The following is a 23,386-nucleotide window of genomic DNA, read 5'->3' as shown; positions in this document are numbered from 1 at the left end:
CTTATTAATAGTGCACATTGACGTGAAAAACATGTACTCTGTCTTTTGAGGATCAAAGTTTCATAGCCATTTTTTGGACACGCGAAAAGTATGGTCCCAATCTGTGTTTAGTTGTGTTTCTATGTTGCCTACAATTCTAGACGAATAAGAAAGCGACGTATCAGAAGCAAATGAACGCGTTAAACTTAAACAGTTATCGGATGTATCACTGATATAGTCTAAGAGCAAAAATAATTAAGGTCCTAAAACCGACGCTTGTAGTACACATCCTTTGATGCTCTATGTAATTTTCTAGCCATTTAATTAAATTTCCTTATACCTCATATGTATGGCAAGCCGTTGTGGAATTTATTCCCCATTTACTGATATCAATAAATATTTTTAAAAATAACATTTTAATGAATATTTTTCAACGTGTTAATAAATATTTAATAACATGTTTATGAATATTTATCAACATGTGCATAAATGATTTATAAATATCAATAAATAGATGAATTAGTTGTTGATAAATATTTATTAACATGTTGTTAAATCATTTATTGATATCAATAAATTAAACGAATTATTAACATGTTAATAAATATTAGTTCACGTGTTTAAAAATCTTATTCCAGATTATGCATGCTGGGCAATATCCAATAAAATAAGCAATTACAAACACTTTTCTGACCACGATTAAACCACCTATAGTGGCACCCTCTTTATCAACACGTTAATAACTCATCTATTTATCGATATCAATAAAGGATTTAATAACATGTTAATAAATATTTATTAACGTGTTGATAAATCATTTATTGATATCAATATTTATTTATAAACGTTTGAAAATGTTATATTTATTGACATCAATAAATGACAATTTATTGATATCAGTAATTTATCCTTAATATCAATAATTCATTTAATATCAATAATTTATCCTTAATATCAATAATTCATTTATTGATATCAATAAATGATTTATTGATACTAATAAATAGGTAATAAATTCCACAGCGGCTTGCCATACATATGCTTTTAGCCTTGTTATTAATCCTTTGTGCCAAACAATGTCAAAGGCCTTTGAAATATCACAGAACATATTTCACATTACCTATTGTCTCTCGAAAGCTGTAGAGATATTGTGATGAATGTCTATTAATTGGTGCACTACTTGTGCAGTAATGTGCTACAAAGTAAATAATTATATATGTTTGAAGACAACTCGCTCGAACACCTTTCCAATACAGCTATATAAGTAAGGAAATAAGTCTATAATTTGATTAATCACTTTTGCCTTGGAGCTACAAGACTCCAGTATGATTTCAAAATTTTCTTACTTTTCTTTATCAAAAAGGTCATTTGCATTGATATAATATTGTCTGCGAGTGATTCATGTTATTGATTTTGTTTTTTCTTACTTTGATCTAAGATTTCTATCTTTACTCTTTTTATCAATTTAGATCGAAGATCAGAATTGATGTAGCAGTCGCCAGAACCTTACTCCATTATGGTACAAATGCAGATAATTAGGTCCACTTTATAGGTAATTTTAATATAGCAAATTGAATTCTTTGTAATTTAGGACAACAAGCAAACCCAATAAACAACTTTTACTGCGAATTTAATTTACTGATTAAATTCATTTGTATTAACAACGATCCAATTAAAAATAGCTGACCTCTAAATTCTGACCAATGCATGTTTATTGCTATGTATTTACTTGAATTAACTAGTCGTTCACTTATATAAAGAAAGAAATTGCAGGCTATTATTTGCCGCTCATTTTTTGCCCAATTATTTAATAAAATGGTGGCATGACCCTCGAAACCATCCTGATCTATCACCAACTGTATCGTGTATTTTTATTACGGTAACCGCCTCATGGCATCTCAATCGGAAGCCTGGAAATGACAAATAAAAATAAAACTTTGCTTAGACGATGACATATGAATTTCGAAAAAGCATTTCTCGGAAATGGAGTCAGTCTTTGGTCTGGTGATATTGCTTTTTGTAATAATCATTCTATTTGGATATTTTGGCCGTGTGTTATGATAATAGAGCTGTAGGCGCCAGACATAATTGTTGAAATTACATTCTAGGACTTTGACGTTCGTGTTAATGTACGTGTCTCTGGAACTAAGTACCCGAAACGAAGCGCTTTTACATGACACATAGGTGTCTATGAATAACTTTTATCACTTGAGCTATAAACCGTATCAACTGAGAAATGTAGTTAATTGAGAGAGACGTGTATCTTAGAACGATTTATTTCAATGATGAATGGTTTCAGCTTGGAGGTCGATAAATGGCCAACTAGTAGTTAGTGGCGTAGTACCACTGTCGCCTCCATATATAAGAAAGTAGTTCGGAATGACACGAAGTAGTCCCAATATTGCACTGTATCTTTCTTATAGTTTATTAGAGGTGTACAAACTTTGTATCTACTGAAAATTGAATAAAACAGCAGTAGTCTCAAACGTCAGTTTCTGTTTTTTTTTTCAGTGTAGGGTAAAATAATTCTGAACAAAAAACCTAGGCCCTCGATATGGCTGAATTTCAAAACGAAAGTAGTGATTTCTGCATATGGTTTCTTTCACCGTATAGTTCTTACATAGAAGACACATGAAGTATGTTGATATTTTAAGAGTTAAGGTAAAGGGTGCCCTTCGTAATGAAATCACTCCTGAACCATCTGTACTCATGCAATTGAAATAGTAGTATGACACGCTTTAATTCAATTATGCAGTATGTCGGAGAATTTTGTCTTCATTCATCTGGGTGTTCAATGGAAACCGATATCGAACCCAATTATTACACAAACTGGCGCACTGCTACGATGCATCATAAATTTTGATGTGTGCGGGTTTTCTTTTTCTAAATGTCCTTCGTAATCAGAATTGTGAATTTAAAAAAAAAATAAATCAAAGAGTTCAATAATAACCATTTACAACAATAAGCTTGTGTTAAAATACGTTTGAATTCGATTCCTGAACTTTTCATTTTATACACTATTTTTGCAATTTTACGAATATTCGAGGCTTAAAAATTCAAACGATCGATATAAATTGATTCAGTACATGAGTACTTTGTTTTTTAATCTTTTGTGCAAACGATCGCCAATGCTAAGCTCTTTTCGAATTTCTGTGTTAAATAAACCAGGACTTATCACTTGGTCTCACAATAACCGATTTTCCTGGGATATAATCCTTAGCAAGACGGAGATATTTACTATTGAATTCATCAGTCATAAGGTCTACATCTAAAGTGTGAAAGTGATTTTCCCAATAAAAGTTTTCAATACTCGAGTGTAACCCATTGAAATCCGCTCGTTTTATGATGATACCGAAAAGTGTAATCTGCTGAACGAATATTTTTCATTAATTTCGTCCTTTGATGACGGAAACTGCCCTCTGCCTGAATTCGATCTAAAATCGAATTATGCATTAAACCACTTTATCATATTAGAAAGTGAAATATTAGATGTAATTAAAATACTAAATCTAAATAAGGCTACAGGACCAGACAAGATAAGTCATCGTCTGCGTAAAATATCTCCGAGGTTATAGCAAATTCCCTTCCTTTAATATTTAATAAGTCTCTTGAAATGCACAGATATCTAACTGTTTGGTGGGTCATGTTATGCCTATAATTAATCAAAGTACTGAAGTACTGAGTCAATGAAGGCTCTCTTAGTTTGCTCTATTCACACTTCAAATTACAATGTATAAAAATGGATTTATAATATTAAAATAGGAAAAAATAATTTCCGTAGGAGAGGGGTATACAGTTTTACCTTTGTCCGTATTTCCGTGTTTCCGTAACGCTTTTTTCCGTCACAGTTTTCTTAGTAACTACTCATCACAGCGGCTTAAAATTCTAAGACATTCTGCCCGTAGGCATGCCATTTGGTGGTATTCGTATTCGAAAAAATCGACAACAACTTTGTGTTTACCGAAGACTTTGTCATTTTTGAAAATGTATTTTTGTAACACTTTTCTCAGCAACTACTCATCACAACTGCTTGAAATTTTAACCTATTCTTCATGAAGTTATGCCATGTAGTGGGATCTATTTTTGGAAAAAAAATCCTCAACAAACTTTCTGTTTACCGATGACTTTGCCATTTTTTTTATCTGATTTTACTAGTTCAAATTTTCGTCACATTTTTCTCAACAATTGCTCATTACAGTACAATGGAGACTACAATTATTGTAGCTCCGTGCAGGTCCGGGTGTCAAAAGACTAGGCCTGGGGCAGCGCTAAGCTTGTCGTAAAATGCAACTAAATAGTGCTCAGAACCCTAGCCGGGGACTAGGGCGCTTGCCCACAGAGCAACTGGGTTGTGTGCGGCAGGTGGTGGAATGGGGTGCCCCTGGCGTGTTACATGCTGGGATTGTCAGACTATAATACGGAAAACCTGACCACAAACCATAGTTGTGCGCCGTGTTGGGAAAGATGCCACGTTCCTTGCACGTTAAAGAACCCTGCTGTGGTATTCGCTAGGAGTAGGAACTTTTGCGCTCCGCCACAGGAGGCTAAATTGCCCGAGCCTGCCCATCCTTCCCTTTCTCTAGTGGTAATCAAGTTTGTAGACCTTGTTGTTCTTTTGTCCCATTTTTTTTTTTCATTTCATCATCATCATTTCATGTTCATTTTATCATCCATTTCATGTTCATCGCCTGACTATAGCTGAAATATTGCTGCTCTGGCGTTAAACTCCAATAATCAATCAACAATTATTGCACATTACTAATTCAAAAAGTTTTCAATAATTACAATATTTTAAAAAATTAAATCTGACTTAAAATATGAAATGACTAAAATGATTCATATACTTCAAATTATAGCATATGAATTTAAGTTGATGTTCTCTTTCCAAAAAAACGAAATTGCACATACTTTTTTTTCAATAGTATCAAATAACAGATGATAGATTACTATTAATGCGTTTAGTGAGAGTTTAGTGAGCGTTTAGTGAGAGTTTAGTGAGCGTTTAGCGTGCTTTTAGGTATTGTGCGTGCGGGAAGCCTAAACGTCTCAAGGAGTGTATCAAAATTTGACATGATGCCCACCTTGTTAAGGGTGACGCAAAGGTACTATTTAACGGGGGCCACAGATGCAGAATAAAACTTTAGATAATAAAACCTTTTTCGCAAATCAGGGTCTCTGAAGAAAGAAAGATGTCTACAATAGGGGGTGCTTTGTGAAGTTACCCACCTTTCCAAAATTAGTAAAACTGTTTCCCGAATGGTGTTCCCTTCAAATTCAGCAACTTTTCTCCCAAGGTCACTTGAGAAATTAATACGCATGGGATGGCATGGGTCTGTTCAACTGTCACCACACAATCAAACAGTCCGATGAAGTCATCAAGTAGTGTTTATAACTTATAATACGGACTTCTAAATAAAAAGAAAGATGCAACATTTTCTTCTGCATTCTGGTTTGGATAAACTATGAATTTTATTTTTAATCATTTCCATTTCACGTTTTACTCTTCTCCATTGACTATGGTCTGTGCATAGAAACTTGATCGTGGATGTTTGTGAGTGCTACTGTAAAATATGATATCTGCTTTACAACGAACCAAGATTTCATGTGATGCCTAGGTCAATTTCAGCCACCGACATGGCTTTATTGACAAAAGGGGGATATTGAATTACCATCAAATTATCGTCTTATTTCGTTAATTGGCTCTTTGAGAAAGGTAATGGGATAGGCCACAGGAGCTTGAATCGCTCAGCTGGTTAATTTTTGTCTTTCAAGGGCAATAACTCTAGCAATGGAGCTGGCTGACAATTTTGACTCAATGAAGACTTCAGTAGAATTTATCATCAACTGAAAGTTTCATTCTATCTATCATGGTTGTCAAGTTATTGGCTGAAAATTGCTAAAATAATTCACCTTTAAAGGGCAATAATCATTGTTTTCAAGATATTGACTGCAACCTGTAAAAAATGTCACCTTTAAAGGGCAATAACTCTAACAAGTAGTCGTCTCACAACTTTGATCCCTGAGAACTTTTGTAGGCTTTATAATAAGGACCATTTCAGCAATAAAAGTATTTCGCTAAACCTAAGGATTTTGGAGATATATGCGAAAAACTACTCTCCGACCACTATGTTCTATTTTAGTAACGGTGGCCATGTTTTTCCACGAATACAAAATTGCCACATCAGTTCTATGCAAGATACCCCAAGGAACATTCATACTAAGTGTGGTTTCAATTGGTTAAGTAGTGTCAGAGGAGAAAAGTTTTGAAAAATTGTTAGCGACGACGACGGACGCCAAGTGATGGCAATAGCTCACATGGTCTTTGTATAGGTGAGCTAATAAAGCATGGAATAAACTCGACCCGCCCGTTCGCGATCTCGATTCTTTCAAAATTTAAGGCAGCACTGAAAGACACATCTTCAAAAGCAACTACACATTCTTATTATTCCCATGGCCCACTAAAACTTAACATATTACTCTCGCAATTCCGTTGTTCGGCTTCGTTTCTAAATGGAGATCTTGCTAAATTTAAGATAGCGTCAAGCCCAGGATGAAATTGTGGAGCTAAAACCGAGGATACACATCATTTCTCCTTTGTATGTCCGTTTTACAATATCCGAAACGGTCATATTCATAAACTGAATTGCCTACCCATGGAAATAGAAAGTAGTATTCTTTTAAATGGGCATCAAGATCTTACAAACAAAATGAATGTAGCAATAGTAGAAGAATTTCTAACATTTATTAAGAAATCGGAGGTTGATGGTCACTAAAATTCTATTAACTTCAATAAGTTCTGAAATTTTCACGTTTATTAATCCGAGGCTATAGCTGGATCTAATAGACGGTAGTGCTCCATACCTAGTAGGATCAGATATGCAATTTTTTAGATTGAAAGTAGCCATAATTTCAGGTGTAAAATCTTGACAAATATAGTGCCAACCCATGTTAAAATAAGCATAAAACCCGGCACCTAGCATTTATTTCTTTTCTAGCATGATAAAAAGTCATTTTTTTCGGTGAGGCGCTCCTTAGGCAAACGAAATAGTAGACACTTCCACCTGCCTATGTTATTTTTTTAACAATAAAGTACAAGTATTTAAACTGTTTTCATCAAAATATTTTAAGTACATGTATACAATTATAATAAGAAGTAACAAAAATAATTAGAAAACGAGAATTGATCCGTATTTATAAAAATACGGATGAAAAAAAAAAAGAAACAAAAAAACAAAAACAAAAACAAAACAAAACTAAACTAAAAAACAAACCAATGGAATCATGTCATGACGTCACACCATTTCCCCCAAATCCTTCATCAACTAAGTTGAGACCAATCAGATCACTTGTAATTGAAGATTTGAGAAAATTCTAATTTTTTTTAATGAAACCCAGTGTGTTTTGACAGCATTAAGTACTTCGAAGAAAATTGTAAAGGAAGTTATTCTTATATGGAGAATTGGTATTCAGGGATGTTACATTTGTATATAGTTCAATAATTGGAACATTATACGATAACAAATACACGTGGGTTATATACATGAGAAATATATCTTAATGTAATACTATGCTTTTTTTGTAGTACCTGTAAAAAAAGACCGATAGTCTGATCACAGTCATGTCAGTTATTTGAAACCAATTCAAAACATGTAATCCGGAAGGATGTAGAATTTGAAGTGTTAATGCACTTTTGAGTATCATCTAATTGTCCTTCCCTTGTTTCACTTCATATACATTCTAATAAAACTGTCTAATATCCAATTAAAACGATTCTAATGCTGTGACAAAATCAATGAAATTGATGGATATGTATGATATTGGCATGGTTACCTTTTATATGCTTCTAAATAGCAAACACTTCTTAGGAAATCCGATGAGTATGCTGAAATTATTGGTTTTAATGAAACTTTGAGCAGAAATTTGTATTGAGTTTCTATGTATTACTGACGATTTAATCATCTCAATGTTGTAGCTGATTAATAAGATTATTTCACAGTTAACTTCTTTTCAGAAAACATTTGTCCGATTATAAACATCGATTTTTGAAACCAATCACTAGTAAGTAATGATAACAACGATAATAATACGCGTATATTTTTATTCCGATCTGCCTGGAACATTATACATGAGCACATTACAATTTTGATATGCCACTACACCAAATGTAAATCCTTCAAAAAACTTATGCACGGATGGAATGCAGCTAAGATACAAAGAACTTTTTCACGTACTGAAAAACCAGTCGTCCTTCTGAAAGATCTAAGAGATTTTGCACTCAACAATTTTTCTATGAAATACAGATTGTCTAGCATTACATCTGATATGGCTCACTTTCGTCTTTCAAAATTTTCAATCTGAGCATCTTCACGATGAGAACTAAATTTGTATCCATAAATCATTTTCCAATAAAGGAAAATATGCTATTAACATCAGCAATATTCTTCATCATGAAGAGGAAGTTTCCAAAATTTCACCATATTTTTCTAAATCATCTCAGAAATGTAAAGTGTGCTACACGGAAAAGCAAGATTGTAGCATGCGTGATTTCCACATTGACAACATAATTATTTTTCGCATTTAGAGGAACCCTTTTTTTTTCAGCAACAAGTTGGCATTCCAATGGTCACTTATTGTGCCCCACTCCCAGTCGACTTGTTTTTTTAATCATACGAAACTGAGTTTCTACAGAATCTCGCTCAGAATAAAAATATATAAGATGCGAAATATTTTAATTTCACATACAGATATATTGATGATGTATGGTCCATGAACAAAATGGTTACCTTCAATCCATGAAGGCTTTAGATAAAGGAGATTAAGAAACAGCTTACCCAGCATCTTTTTGTATTTACATCTCGAATTCGACATCAGTGGTCATTTCAGTACTAAGATTTTGGAAAAAAAGATGGCTTTAGTTTTCAATTATAAATTTTCCTTACCTGTGCAGAAATATACCTCCATCTCCTGCACATGGTGTTTATATTTCACAATTAATTCGCTATGCAAGAACAAGTATAACAACTGCTCTGATTTCCTTGAACTCCATAAATATCTGAGTAACAGGATATGAGGAATGCGCCTCAAAAGGTCGCTTACCTACTTTTTTTCAGATATCAGTCCTTAGTTGAAAAATACTCAGTTTCTTCTGAAACAATGCGTAATGACTGCTTTTTGTAAATTATTCTTTGTACCGATATGACCACTGATTTACAAATTATGACACGATAATATGCAAATGCTATTTAATCACCACCGGTATATTCACGCCGAAATGGAAGATGGAAGTTTGGCGCTAAACACTTGCTCATTGAGCAGTTTGCGAATTTCATTCAGAAGGCGTAAGAAATCTGGAGATGTTGATTTGATTTTCGTTCACAGGAAAATCTAAGTCGTGCCCACGGAATACAATGTAAATGCCATTAAGTCGTGCGACTTAATTTTAAAATGTGTGAATAAAATACTAAGTCATGCACACGAAATTCGTGCTCACAAACATCATTAATTCGTGATAGTTGATATCGAGAATCAAAGGTAGTGTATCTAAATTGCTTTTCAATTAATCAATCGACAAATATTTTTTAAAAATTGGAACGTTATGATATCTTCATAATCCTTATCTTTGAAGGAAGAAAGTCATGTGCCCATAATTGACAATCGGAACTCCTTACACAAAAGAAAAGCCTCAAAGGCACTATGCGGTTTTGGTTGCATACCACTAATAAAACCAAAAACTTTTAGAACGTACGCAAAAATAGTCCTACACAAGTTTTAGTGCACTGGTGCACATGTGTTATGTTGCTGTGGAAAAAAAATGCATATCAAATGTGCACAAGTGAGCTTATGTTTGGCAGGGAATTATATTTTCTTTATTTCTACATAAAATGGTCACTGTAACTTACTGAATTAAATACTTTTTTATGAGTTCTGCATGATGATCCCTTTTTGTGAAATGTAGGGGAATTCCCATTGTATTTTAAGCTCATTGTCTTCTAGGAGCCGGTGCCACTGCAAGGTAGTTAACTCAACATAATATTTTCAGGGCTATTAGTGTACACATGAAGCTTTTAGGTGATGAATAGTCTTCTTCAGGTTAAACTTAAGGTAGAAGCTCCATAACTCATTGAACTCAGTGAAATTAACATTGAAGCCTGTGGGAAGTGACATTAGTGGTTTGTAGCCTGAGTCTGTCCAGAATTTAATCGATCCGATTTTAAAATTATAGTTAAACTGTTTGATTTTATTTTACCATTACTCTAACTCCGCTTCGCGTCAAAATTGTTAAAAGAGATTCTAGTGAAATCTAACTATTTTTTTAGCGCCACCTAGTGGATAAAATTAGTTTTTTTCGAGTATGACTACAATTCTGGCAAATGTTTCAAGAAGAAATTTAAGGTTATTTTTAGTGTTGAGGAAATGGTCGAGTAGTTCCCATCGTGACTTATCGTACGATAACCGTGTTCAACGACAAGCCCGAGAACACATGACCTTTGCTTACCAAATATACAAAACCGCGAAATTAAGTATGGCAGAAAAAATCCAACAAACAAACAAACAAAATACAAATCACTGGGGCAAGTGGACACATTAGTCGATTATTGATTGAAACCATTCATTATCAATAAGTTCCATATTAACTTTTCTTTTATAGGTGTAGATTTGTATTTCAATTAAAATTCATAGACTTGTTTCGAGAGTAAAAACATGTGACCAGTTACCTACGAAAGACAATGACTTCTTTCACATTTATCGATTGGTGCGAAACATTTTTTCAATTCCAACTTGACACTTCTCACTTCCAGCTTGATATTTCTCACTTCCAAGTTGACATTTCGCAGTTCCAAGTTCACATTTCTCAATTACATGTTTTGGAACTGAGAAACGTCTCGCATCAATCGGGAAATGTGAAAGAAGTCATGGCACTACCGGTCTTTCCCCACGCATTGGGGCAAGCGGAAGATTTGACAATCGTTGCAATGCAAATTTAAGATCGTTTAATTTCATAGACTCGGCCTCAACACAAAAAGGGGATTGAAAACCCAGTATTTTTACGGAATGCAGTCAATGTTTATTCATTGCATCGGAACTCAACACAACGCTTCTCAGTAACGAGTCAGTATACAGTATACGGAACTCCGCAAAAATAAAAATAATAATAAAAAAAAAAAATAAAATAAAAACAAAAACAAAAACAAAAAACGTGTAGGACTATTCATATATGTACCGTTCATTTTCAGTTAAGTGTTTTCAACATGTGTATGAGTTTAAGGAATTAATTAACCAAAAAAATGAGTCTGACCCCTATGGATTGTCCGACATGTTTGTTAATGCGTGGCATAAACTCGCGAACTACAGATGGAATCAGTTCTAACCTCTCACGAAACTGTCCAAAAACTGCCAGAAGAACAGTTCTGTAACAGATTTAGAACCGTTCTAGAGCCGGCTCTAGTAGAACTGTTCTCATAGAGACGACTCTGCAAGAACTATCAGAAGACCTTATTCTAGTAGCAGAACTGTCAGAAGAGCTGGCTTTAGAACGGTTCTATGACACTTTTAGAACTGTCCTAGAGGGGCTCTACTAACATATCACCTGAGAGGTTAGAACTGTCCTAGAGGGGCTCTTCTAACAGATCACCTGAGAGGTTAGAACTGTCCTAGAGGGCCTCTTCTAACAGTTCACCTGAGAGGTTAGAACATTCCTAGAGAGGCTCTACTAACAGATCACCTGAGAGGTTAGAACTGGTCTTATCTGTATAATCTAAATATCTTGCAGGTTAATTGTATGAAGTTTGATAAAAATCTATATAAAAGCAGAAAAACTTTGAGAAAAAGTTTAACGATGGATGACGACAATAGCTCACTTTCACTTTTAGTCGAGTGTGAGAAAAAACAAACATAACAAATAAAAAAGCTCCATCTTCAGCATCATGTGTAAGAGTAATCAAGGGAACCAAGGCTATAGCGGTAATCAAAAGAATGTCCTCTTGTTAAAACCATTAATTTTAAAAATTGTATTACTCATAAAAAACGCTGGACTTTTACAAGTAAAACCAAGTAAACACATGGAACTTTCACTTCCTCAAAACTGGAGAATAAACGCTATCATTTATCACAAGCTTTGTTACACAAGAATTCAACCGTACTTATTATATCATATTGGTATGCCTCTTTCAGCAAAGAAATTAACACCGCGGGGATTTTGTAAAACTGGTTATCAAGGCTAAACTTGCGTTTTAAAAATCATTAATGATGTATAATTTAGAATTAACAAAGCAGATTTATTTTCACTGGTGGCCTATTTAAATTACATTGAAGTTTATTGAAATAAATGCTGCAAATACAGACAAGAAAATAATAAGATATATACATTTTCTATTTCAAAACAATTTTATAAATATTTTACTTTTGTCTCTTTTTTCATATTTGAAATGTAAATCGAGCAAGTTAATTCCCTCCCCAGCAATGTCCCATTGTACTGATTTAAAGAGACATCAAATTACAGCTCTGTCGTATTTTAAAATATGTTAATACAAATATATAGAGAGCTTTCGACGAGAAAAACACAAAACTTCTCGTCTTATATATTGGCCATTGTATTGGTGATGAATTCACTCAGATATAAAAAGAATGGGTATGGTGAGTATATCAAAGAGACAACAACTCCGTCGGGATGAAAAATGTTAAGGCCAAAGCTAAAGGCCAACCATAGGTCTTCAATGACCTCATACCACTGGGCAGGCTGCAGCTGGCCAAAAAAAAAAGGAAGAAAAGAACATTATACATAGTTGCCTCTATATACTCCAGCAACATAAAGTAAACTGAAAGCTAAAACGAAACAAGACTCAAAACTGGCCAATGTGGAAAATATTACGCAAATAAACATACCTAAAATTCATTTCAAAGAGGTCTGACGGACCTTTGTTAAAATAGAAATAAAAAAAAAAAAAAAAAAGAAAATGAAATGCACAAAGAAAGGACTACTAGCAGTTAACTGACATATCAGTTCCAGACCAGTTTAAACCTACAAAAAGTTATGTCCGAATCGTTTGTAATGTAAATCCCTATTTTTAGCATGCGGGATTAAGAACCACGATACATCATTAGGTATACAACAACTACACAACCCATGTCATCCCGAAAACTGCTTTTAAATATTAGTGTGTTAGTTTCTATGTTATGAGCAAATCAATGATAATACAAAATTAAATGCAATCTTGAACGATTTGAAAACAATATCATTTCCTATATCCCTAACGAATTAGCCTATTCAACGGTTTAGTTAACTTACAGGGTAAGTATTGAGATTTCTTAGCTTTGTGAAGAATATTTCCACAAAATATAGGGTGGGAGATACCCGCATGCATCAATAGTTTACAAGTATATCTGTTTTTGAGAATGAGTTTTTTTGTATCGGTTTAAATTTTACGAGCTTGTAAAATGATCGAAAACCTTGATGTAGTAATTTCTCGGTTATATAAAGATTTCTAAAGGCCAACCATAGGTCTTCAATGACCTCATACCACTAGACAAGGTGCGTTGCCATCTAAAAATGGATAGTTAACGATAGGAAATGACAAATCATTTCTTTTGTTGTTATAAAGCTAAATCTGCTCGAGTGGCATCGAAATATCAGAACCTTTACTACGGAGGTCACGTGATTGGTCACAGGTGGCGCTGTATTCGATGCGGGCGTTGTCATCGATATGTCTAATAACCGCATGGCCAAAAAATTCATATTAAAAGATGCATTTTTTATTCAATATTTCATGAATACAAAAATATCAATAAACATGTATAATATCAATGTAAAAATTATTTTAAAAAGAACAAAAATAGAAAAAGTACAAAAATATTTTCACGATAATGCGCAGCTTGTATATTTTGGCAACTGCGTTGGCTATCAATTTTGTTTAAGTTAGTACTGTTTTCTCCGTAAAACGACAGTTGGTCAGCTTATCATTGAATATAGTTTATATACTGTTACAGTAACTTTTCTATCCAATAATATGGACTTTTTTAAAAAAAAAAGCATTTTCAGATGCAACCGTAATTTTAAAAATTGCCATGTAAAGGATTTCTGATACAATTCCTTTCACAAGAAAATGCAAAACGAAAAAAAAACAAAATTAAAAACAAAAAACAAAAAAACAAAAAAAAAAAAAAAAAAAAGAAGAAGAAAAACGAATTGTATCTTGACAGTAAATGGAACATGAGTAATTTCAGATCTTCAAAAAAGATGCAATGATACAATTTCAGCAGACAGTCGACCCCTCTCCAAAATAAAAAAAACATGAGATAAAGATACTCTGACAATTCATTTGGGATGATTCTTGAACTCAAACAGATACATTATGTCTCTGTAACACAAACTTAATCAAAATTCAATCACTTTTACAATTAACCCTACTGAAAATCAAACTGAAATATAAAGAATATACCAAAGGTTGAAGTCTTCAAACATTAATCGTCAAGTATTCTCTCCAACTGATTTTTGCTTACTTTCAACATTCGAAATGGCTTGAGTGCGATATGCTCTAAAATCGGGTGACTTTCTCTAGAATCTTGGTTCCCTTGATTACCTTGATATGATTGTGTTCTCTTTCGTAACTGTGATGATCCTATTGTTTTCATCAAAACAACTGGATACCCGGAACCAGATTAAACAACTGGCAATGGCTATCAATAGATATCGGGGTCCTGATAATGTATCTGACCTATATAGTCAATTGTAACAAGCTCCTGTGTTTGAATCGGAAACTGAGTAATATTACATGAATTCAATGCTATCTGACCGATCATTTCATCTTTTACAAGCACAAAACACACCGAACATACATGTGTATGATATTTTTTAAAAGAGGTATATTTTAGCGATCTTTGGGTCGCTTATGATGTTGACCAAGGAACCAGATTAAACAACTGGCAATGAATATTCATAGATACCGGACCCTGCTGTATATGACATATACAGTCTTGTAACGACCCCCTGTGCCTAAGCGGAAACTGGGTAATGTTCTTCCCGTTCTCATACAAGCAAACACATGTAAAACACACATGTATGATATTATAAAATAAAAAAAATATGTAAAAAAATGTAATCTGGGGACAAAACCAGACATGAAAAAAACCAGAAAAACACAATTGCAAAGAATATAAAATAACCAAAAATAATACGTACAAAGTAACAGAAGTAAATAAGCAACTCGGACTCCACTAAAAACTGGGAGCATGGACTAGGTGCACTGGTACGGAAAGCGTCATCTGCTTTTCTAGAAACCCCCAACCAGTTGCTCATAAAAAGTCAAGTCCAGGGTAGACTATTGTATCATGTTGTTTTAGGGTTAGTTGTGTCATGTTGTTTTAGGGTTAATTGCAGCCTGCCCAGTGGTGTTAAGAGTTTCTTCGTTGTTGATTGAAGACCCATGGACCCATGGGTAACCTAAAGCTGACATTTCTCACCCCAGTTGGGTTGTTGTCTTTTTGACATACTCGCCATATCTATTCTCCTAATAGTTGCTACTCTATGTGCAACCTCCAAATTGATTCGGATTAAAATGCACAATGGGAACTTATGTAAAGATTCAGTATAAGTTTCATTCAATTCCATTAAGTGGTATAGGAGGAATAACAGATAAGAGATCCCCCATTTCCCCATTTCCACAATGACAAAGTCCATGTTTCGCTTTGAATATCTATAAATTGTACGTAAACGTTATCGGAAATGATTGAAAAGTTGTTAACAACGTTTTATTTTGGCATGTAGGAGTGTATTAGCGTGAATACATACCATATAACAATATAAATTCAAATAAAATTTGGAGTTAAAAACTTTCATATGTAGTTTTCATTAACTTTTTTTACTTAACCTTTTATGTTGGAATGTAAGGGGTATGACACAAGTTTCCTAGAGACTTGTTAGCGAAATTCAGATATTTATTAATCCACTTAAAATATAAGAACAATGTATATTTTGTAAGAAATCGGTAAAGATTTTCATATTGTTTTTTTAGCGATTCAAAGAGGTTGAGGAGGTACTGTCGGGTATACAACACCATACAAAGAGGTTCGAGAGGTACTGTCGGGTATACAACACGATACAAAGAGGTTGAGGAGGTACTGTCGGGTATACAACACGATACAAAGAGGTTCGAGAGGTATTGTCGGGTATACAACACGATACAAAGAGGTTGAGGAGGTACTGTCGGGTATACAACACCATACAAAGAGGTTGAGGAGGTACTGTCGGGTATACAACAATTTGTCTAATCTGTTAAATAATTAAATAACACTATTACAATAAAGTTGAAAACGATAGCACGTTCCGTATATCCGTTACACCCTTCGTGCATTATAAAGCTAGAACATTATTGCTTTGAGCTGATAATTCGACTATCTTTGTGGAAATGAACCACAGAAATCCCTAAAAATCTTTCGTAACACAGTGTTAGCCAATCATTTTCACGATATGAGTGACGCCGACCATCAGCTGACTGTTCCTAAAATTGGTTTAATTTTCGTTTTCGTGCTAACATATATACACAATACTGTTAGACACGGTTTGCACTCATAATACATGGTAATACATGACGGGCAGTGGGGTTTCTTAACGCCATTGGCTATCATTTGGGGTCTCTCACAGACGGTGTAAAGCACTGAAGCGTTTACGCAGCCCTCGGGCATAGTCATACCCATGAATGTGGGTCATGGTGTATTCTGGGAAATTAGTTCTCATGTGACCACATTCATTCTTTAAATGCATTATCACGTGATTTAATGTTGATCCGTGACCTAGTGTTTCAATTTGTTATCTGTACGCTACATATTGTACAGCCTACACCTGCATTCGATACAGAAAGGTAGGTCAACTTAATGGTGCACATCAATTGATGAGAAATCTCCAAGGCCGAAAAAATAATGTTATGTTTCCGATCACCATTCTAAAATTTTGTCGGATCGGTAGGTAGGGATTTATTTTTATTTAAAATTTTTAAAATGGAATAAGTCATAGTGTCACCAAACTTAAAAAACAATGAACCAAGTATGCAAAAACTAATAGACTTAGTCCACGGCCTAATCCCTTTTGGGATTGGCGCTTGAGATATTTTTTTGTTTTGTCGGTGGTGGTAAAAAAATAAATAAATAAATTCAATTGCCGAATCCCAAAAGGTATTATCCATCACCAAGAGCAAACTCACGGCATGTGTGTTTACAATCGAATCTAAATATAAACAACCAATATTTCTCTTTGTTTTTCCATCTAGGATAGAAAAAAAAATCTATGGCATTATTTTCTACTTTTTTTTCTGAAAGACAATCGGCAGACTTATTAATTATTTTTTTTTAAAATAACAAATAAAAAACTTTAGGGTAGGGGGTCTGAAGGAGGTACGGTAGGGTGACCGGAAACATAACACATTTTTAGGCCTAATAGGATGGTCTATTTATTACTCCAGCAGATCCTGAGGTTGCCTGGCAAGCTATTTTGTTGCAAAATACGTGGCACTGAGGAATCTGTTGAGTTGGGATAGTCCAATTAGCTGCCCATTACTGTAACATGAAGTTTCGGGGACTCTACATTATACATATAAATATTATGTACACGTAAAAGTACAGTGTACATGTAAGTACATTCCCGAGGAGCTCCAACGATTTTTAGTTTTGCTATATCATGTGTATATGTCTGACTGCATGAACTAACAACTCTAGATATGATTTTTAATTAAACCATTTTTATATATGACTTCATGCCAATAAAGTAAAGTTTGTACATGTACATAAAAATATAATTTTAGTCACGTTCATATTTGAACATTTGTTAAAAGGTGAGGATGTTATTAAGTATCAAGACATTAATACTACACATGAAAAAATAACTAAGTTTTGTTATTTTGTGAAGAAGATTTACAGGATTTAATGAAATAGAGATTCTAAAGTTAATGACAGTTTTGTGAAGTACTGAATGTACATACACGTTATGTTGGTTTTGAAACCAAATAATACTGGCAGTGCCTCTGGATATATTTCATGAAGCTGTAAAACAAGTACTAAAGTATAGGAACCATTTTTCAGGCTATTTAGAAGTTTCGATGGATTTTGTCTTAACGTCCTTCATATACCGATATTGTAATTTTGATTCATAAGAATTTTGAATGTTTTCTGTTTAGTACATGACTGTAAGTGGGAAAACTTTACAGTTTTGCAGTTTTATTCTCTTTTGATAGAGAACCGTTTAACTGGGACTAATGTAAAAACAAAGACCGTATATATGTAAAAAATATGCGGTCGTATATTGGTATGGTGGTGACAGCGGCGATGACTTTAGTTATAGAGGATCAATTGTTTTGAAATTTTGATATGATTTTACTACTAAAGGAATGCTCCTATTTAATGTTTAGTTTATGACCCCTACCGTTTTCAAATTAGGACCACCCATGTAACTGACAGATACCACACTTTTGGTTTCTGTTGATTTAAAAAAAAAAAAACAAAAAACTGAGAGCCCAGAATTTTACCAAGCTAACGTACTTAAAGTGAAATGATCAATCCTGAACATGACATATCAAGTTCAACACATCCATGCAAGTACACCTTCAAGAAAGAACCATTGTTATATGCATATGACTTGTCTTATGGTTGTGGCAAGCCATTGTGGAATTTGTTCCTCATTTATTGATGTCAGTAGATATGGTAACATATGTTAATGGATATTTATCAACATAAGCATAATTCAATGATTGATATCAATAAATGGAAGAGTTTTCTATACAATGCTAACACATTCAAGACAAAACGTATGTATTTAAAATTTGCTCTTCCGTCATTACCAGTCTTCGTCCATACTTGCCCATCGGGCAATACCAGTCTATGTCCACACTACCAGATTTTTGACTAATGTATACCCATAGTTATGATGATTGTCCTTTTGAATATTCTGATTGTTTTCCACTGACTACGTCATTCTGTCTACGAATTCTGAAGTGGTAAAAAGCAGACAATTTTGAATATTTCGTGTTGTAACACAAACGACATGCATGCACTGTAACGAGTGGTTTGCACATGGCAGCCGATCCCTCCACGGCTGTTTGGATAATTTTGGTTTTGACTAAACAAAAATAAATAAAAAATATAGAAATAAACTTACGTTTATCCAAAATGTCAGACAAAAATTAATCAAGGCCTGGCCAGATTAGAAGATGGTCGCTTTGTCATGCAAATTAAAAAAATGTAGATATACTATATCATATTAAAATAAATGAATAATAATTTTATGCAATTAAACATCTTAGAAATTACATCTGACATTTGAATGAAAGATGTCAAAATTCTGTTAAAAAAAACGCAAAAAAAACCCCCACAAAAACAAACAAACAAAATACAATATTATTATTAGGCAAATGTATTTGTCGAACATTCGAATATTAAATAGCAAGAGAAGCAAATGCCGGAGGTTTAATTATAGAAATACATGTGAACATCAAACTAAACTGACAAGAATCATGCATGTCCTAGCATGTGGTAATAAATGTCAAACCAAAACTAGTTTGTTTTCGTCAATGTTTGTTATCAAATTCTGATCCAGTCTTAAATATCTACACTCTTTAAGTTTTTCTACTTCTTTCTGACTTAATTCTTTAACTGTTTTCGCAGTGCGCTTAAACCCTAGCTTCATCTCTTCAGTCGTCTCCATGATACGGTCTTTGCGTTCTTTCTTCTTCTCTGCCACAGTCTGTGCTTTCTTAGGATTTGTTCTAAATGGATCAGGCATTTTCATATTACTGTAATATGTTGTTTTCTTTGCCGGATCTATCCTTTTCCGGAGTAAACGTTTTTCAATACTTTGAACAGTTTCACATATTGCGATGTTTTGTTTGTGAGCAGTTTTTACTAAGTCTCCAAATATTTTTCCTTTGTTAAGCTCCATATTTGTTTTTGAATAGCAAACCTGCAAATTGCGAAGACCTGGCTTGGCCGGTGCCAAATACTGACTAGCTTTACTGAAAACTTTGCTCTGTCCATGAAGGAATGTCTTAGAGCGTTCAAGTCGAGAATCGTACATAGAGCTTAGTCTGCTTATCATTTTCATCCTCTTTTGGTAAGAATCACAACTTGACTTTTCATCCGTTTCAGGAGTTTTAATACTAACCATTGCTTTTAACGGAACTGATTTGCACCTTACCTCGTCGTTTGACTTTTTATGAAAAGATTCACTTTGCTGGTATGAATCTCTCTTTTCATGAATTGCACTTTTCACTCTAGACTTGATTGCACTTTTATTGCAGTAATCCCCATGTCTCGTCTTGTAAGGCGATGCTTGCCTCAGTGTAGAGCGTCGTTCTTCTGACTGATTAGACGAACATGATACAAGAGACTCGGAAGAGTCAGAGGACTCTCCACACCTAAACCCAATGTGACTGTTTCTCATAAGGTTTGCAATATCATCAACCGTACACTGTGGTTTATACTCGATGAACTCACCGAAATCATTCTCACGCTGTACGCCATCCTCCAAAAAACCAGAATCGGAATGAATATCTTCTGAATTTACAGACATTTGTCACATTTCCACGTTTACCTACTCCAAAACCTCGTAGATTTACGGCATGTCTGATAAACTATAAAGAAAGCACGAATCGTAGCGAAATGTCCATATACATACCACTGAAAACCTTGCTTATGTTTGTCAACTAACTTTTAAGACCTTTGTTTCAACGTAACAGGCTTTGTACGAAGAGAAATAAACTAAATTATCAGTAAATAAAGACACGATGATTTCAATGTGGAAGCCGAGTACTTATCCGTAACATAGATATTCAGACCCTTCCTTCTGATTAATCAGCTCTCTATAGTAAATTATTGCCACTTCAGAAACTTAATTTCTCCCTTTAAAGCAGTAAATCAAACGACAGTCCATAAAACACCTGATATTTATTTGAACTTGCAATATATTGCATACTTGAAAGTTATTCGACCCTCTTTAAACAGAATGTGACTTACTGACTGACCGTATTGAACAAATCATCACTGGCGTCACGTTTTAACAATATCTAGCGGAAGAAATATACTTATTTTGTGATGCAGAAAAATTCATGTTTAAATTACTTTTTATTAAGTTTAAACTTTATAATAATATTAATTATCTACTTCGTCGAGGCTTTCTGAATTGTTTTATTAAATTCACTCCAGAGACGAAAAATGCTTTTCCAATCAAATAATGTTACTAGTTTTGGAATCTTTTCAGGTGGAAATTTCTTTAAGACCATCAGGGAAATTCAATAAATATAAACTATTAACTGCAAAATGAACATTCCCATGTGCAACTTATCAGCGTTATACCATAGGAAAAAAGACAAAAGAGCTGCTGTGTTCAAGTTTTAAGTTATTGATACAAGCAATTCGATAACTTTTAATTCTCGCTGAAATTCAATGGAGAAGCCTGGAATGATGGTGAATGTCATCGAGTTCTTCTGGTGAGAAACATGTGTATTTAATTTCATTGCATTCACCGTACCGCGTCTAAAGCTGGTTGTTTATTAATGAATGCTTGGAAGTTTGTCTCTAACATTCCCCTAGATACTTACTAAATTCACTGTATAACGAACCCATATCGTATTCCCGTTTAAGGAAAATTGAATTGAATATCGCTCCCCAAAATTCAAACCAGTTTTTTTACAATTGGGGTGACACAACTTACAAAGCAGCTGCTTTTCGGCTTAGAAAAAGTTTCATAATACGCAATATTTTCAAAACTCAACTACACTTCGCTGCATCAAAAATACAGGGTTATATAAGGTATACAAATCCAATAGAAAGTTTTTGAGGTCTATATTATCCTAAGCATAGTTGTTTTTCGCATTAAAGGTTTACATTACAGATTGATATAAAACCTAAGATAAATGAAGGGAAAACGACAACGCTAAGATAGACAACTCAGATTGCCGGTAAGTACAACTTGTTTACATATCTCAGCCTGGATGGCATTCGAATAATATTTAAAAAAAAAAACTTAACATGTTACATGTACTAGAGGAGGAGACATTGATTTGGATCAGATAAATATGATTCTTCTTAAGTAAAACTGAAGCCCTCAAGTTGTAAAAAAGGAGAACTAGGCTTGGGCTTTTACTTTTATTGTAACAGAGCTGGCTTGAGCTTGGTGGTTCAAATTAGAGAATGACTGTAGTATATATCTTGTTAATGACAACGACCAACAATACTTACAGGATTGCATCAATAAATAAAATAACTAATTTGATAAGAAACTTTTTTCAGGAGTAATTTTGATGAAAAGCTAAAACTTTCTACAACGAGCCTGAATAGTGGCGCAAAATGAACATATCATGATCCATACATGTATGAACTTTCAAAATTCACAAGACGTCTTCATATGGCGAAATGATAACTCGCCATGGCAAGATAGTACCGAGGCGAGATAATAAGTTGCCTTGGCGAGATAATTTTTCCCTGGATATCCCTAATACGCTTCCGTAAGAAATGGACCGGTTGGTTCATAATTGACATATGACTCTTAGCACTATAACATCGACAAAAAAAAAAAAAAATAGATTCCGAAACGTCAGCAGTGGGGTGATTCAAACACGTCAAAATACTAATAATAAAAACATGGCCAAAATGTGAACATATAAAACACAGACGATTTGTAGCGACCCGAATAAAACAATACTTGTCCGCATTTGGAGGCAAGGAACCCGATGTGAGACACCTAGTAAATGCGAAAATCTACCTGAAGACTGATAATGGCTAAAAAGTTGAAATCAAAGCACTGATAGTACCGACCATAGCTAAGCCGATGAAAAACCACATGCGTAACATTGACTGAAAGTTTGGTTGTTAGCGAAGTTTTTCGCCAAGTTGCAATGGAAACCAAATCACGATGAGTTGCATACAAATTTTGTTATCACTAAGAAACGAACGGAAAACGTAAGAAGAAAACTTAGCCAGACACAAGAAGCGACGAGGCTTTATCAAGAAGGTAGATGAAACGACAACAACATCAGAGAAGATACATTCTATTCCGAATTAACCGGTACATTCTAGTACAACGCCTATAAGAATCGTATATTGTTGCAGTTGCTGCTAGTCAAATAATGCATCAGCCATAAACGATTTAGAAGGCCCTTCTTAACGTTGGCTTACACGAAGACGACAGAAACTCTATGGCTGAGCAACCCTACCAATCCATCGAGTCATTTGCAAACATACCGATATTAATCAGTATCAGTCTTACTTGGAGCATCGAGTTGGTCCTTCTTTCTCAATGCCGCTGTACTGAAACACCTAGAATTAACGAAAACTATATCAAATCTGATGGTCAGAGACCTATGTATGGATAACATACTTACCAGGGTACAAAGCTAGGCTGATGGCGAGAAGTATTTCCGTGAATCGAGAC

At 34.1% G+C, this 23,386-nt stretch overlaps 1 protein-coding gene across 1 annotated transcript; it reads right to left on the bottom strand.

Annotated features, from left to right (window-relative positions):
- Positions 1-19,356: 19,356 nt before the first annotated feature.
- On the bottom strand, positions 19,357-20,719 carry LOC148623979 (uncharacterized). Its single transcript, XM_088566361.1, has one exon. It carries the CDS (start codon positions 20,525-20,527, stop codon positions 19,502-19,504), a length of 1,026 nt encoding a protein of 341 aa, XP_088422487.1. The 5' UTR covers positions 20,528-20,719; the 3' UTR covers positions 19,357-19,501.
- Positions 20,720-23,386: the final 2,667 nt, after the last annotated feature.

Source organism: Perna viridis, chromosome 2, assembly GCF_037379345.1.
Source record: "Perna viridis isolate PV_CMFRI_1.1 ecotype Kerala chromosome 2, ASM3737934v1, whole genome shotgun sequence".
In the NCBI taxonomy this organism is placed as follows: domain Eukaryota; kingdom Metazoa; phylum Mollusca; class Bivalvia; order Mytilida; family Mytilidae; genus Perna; species Perna viridis.
The sequence above is the reverse complement of the archived record's forward strand: the minus strand, read 5'-3'. Positions and strand labels throughout refer to the sequence as shown.

Excerpts from the sequence above, each read along its gene's own strand:
- LOC148623979 (XM_088566361.1), bottom strand. The coding sequence starts at position 20,527 with ATGTCTGTAAATTCAGAAGATATTCATTCCGATTCTGGTTTTTTGGAG.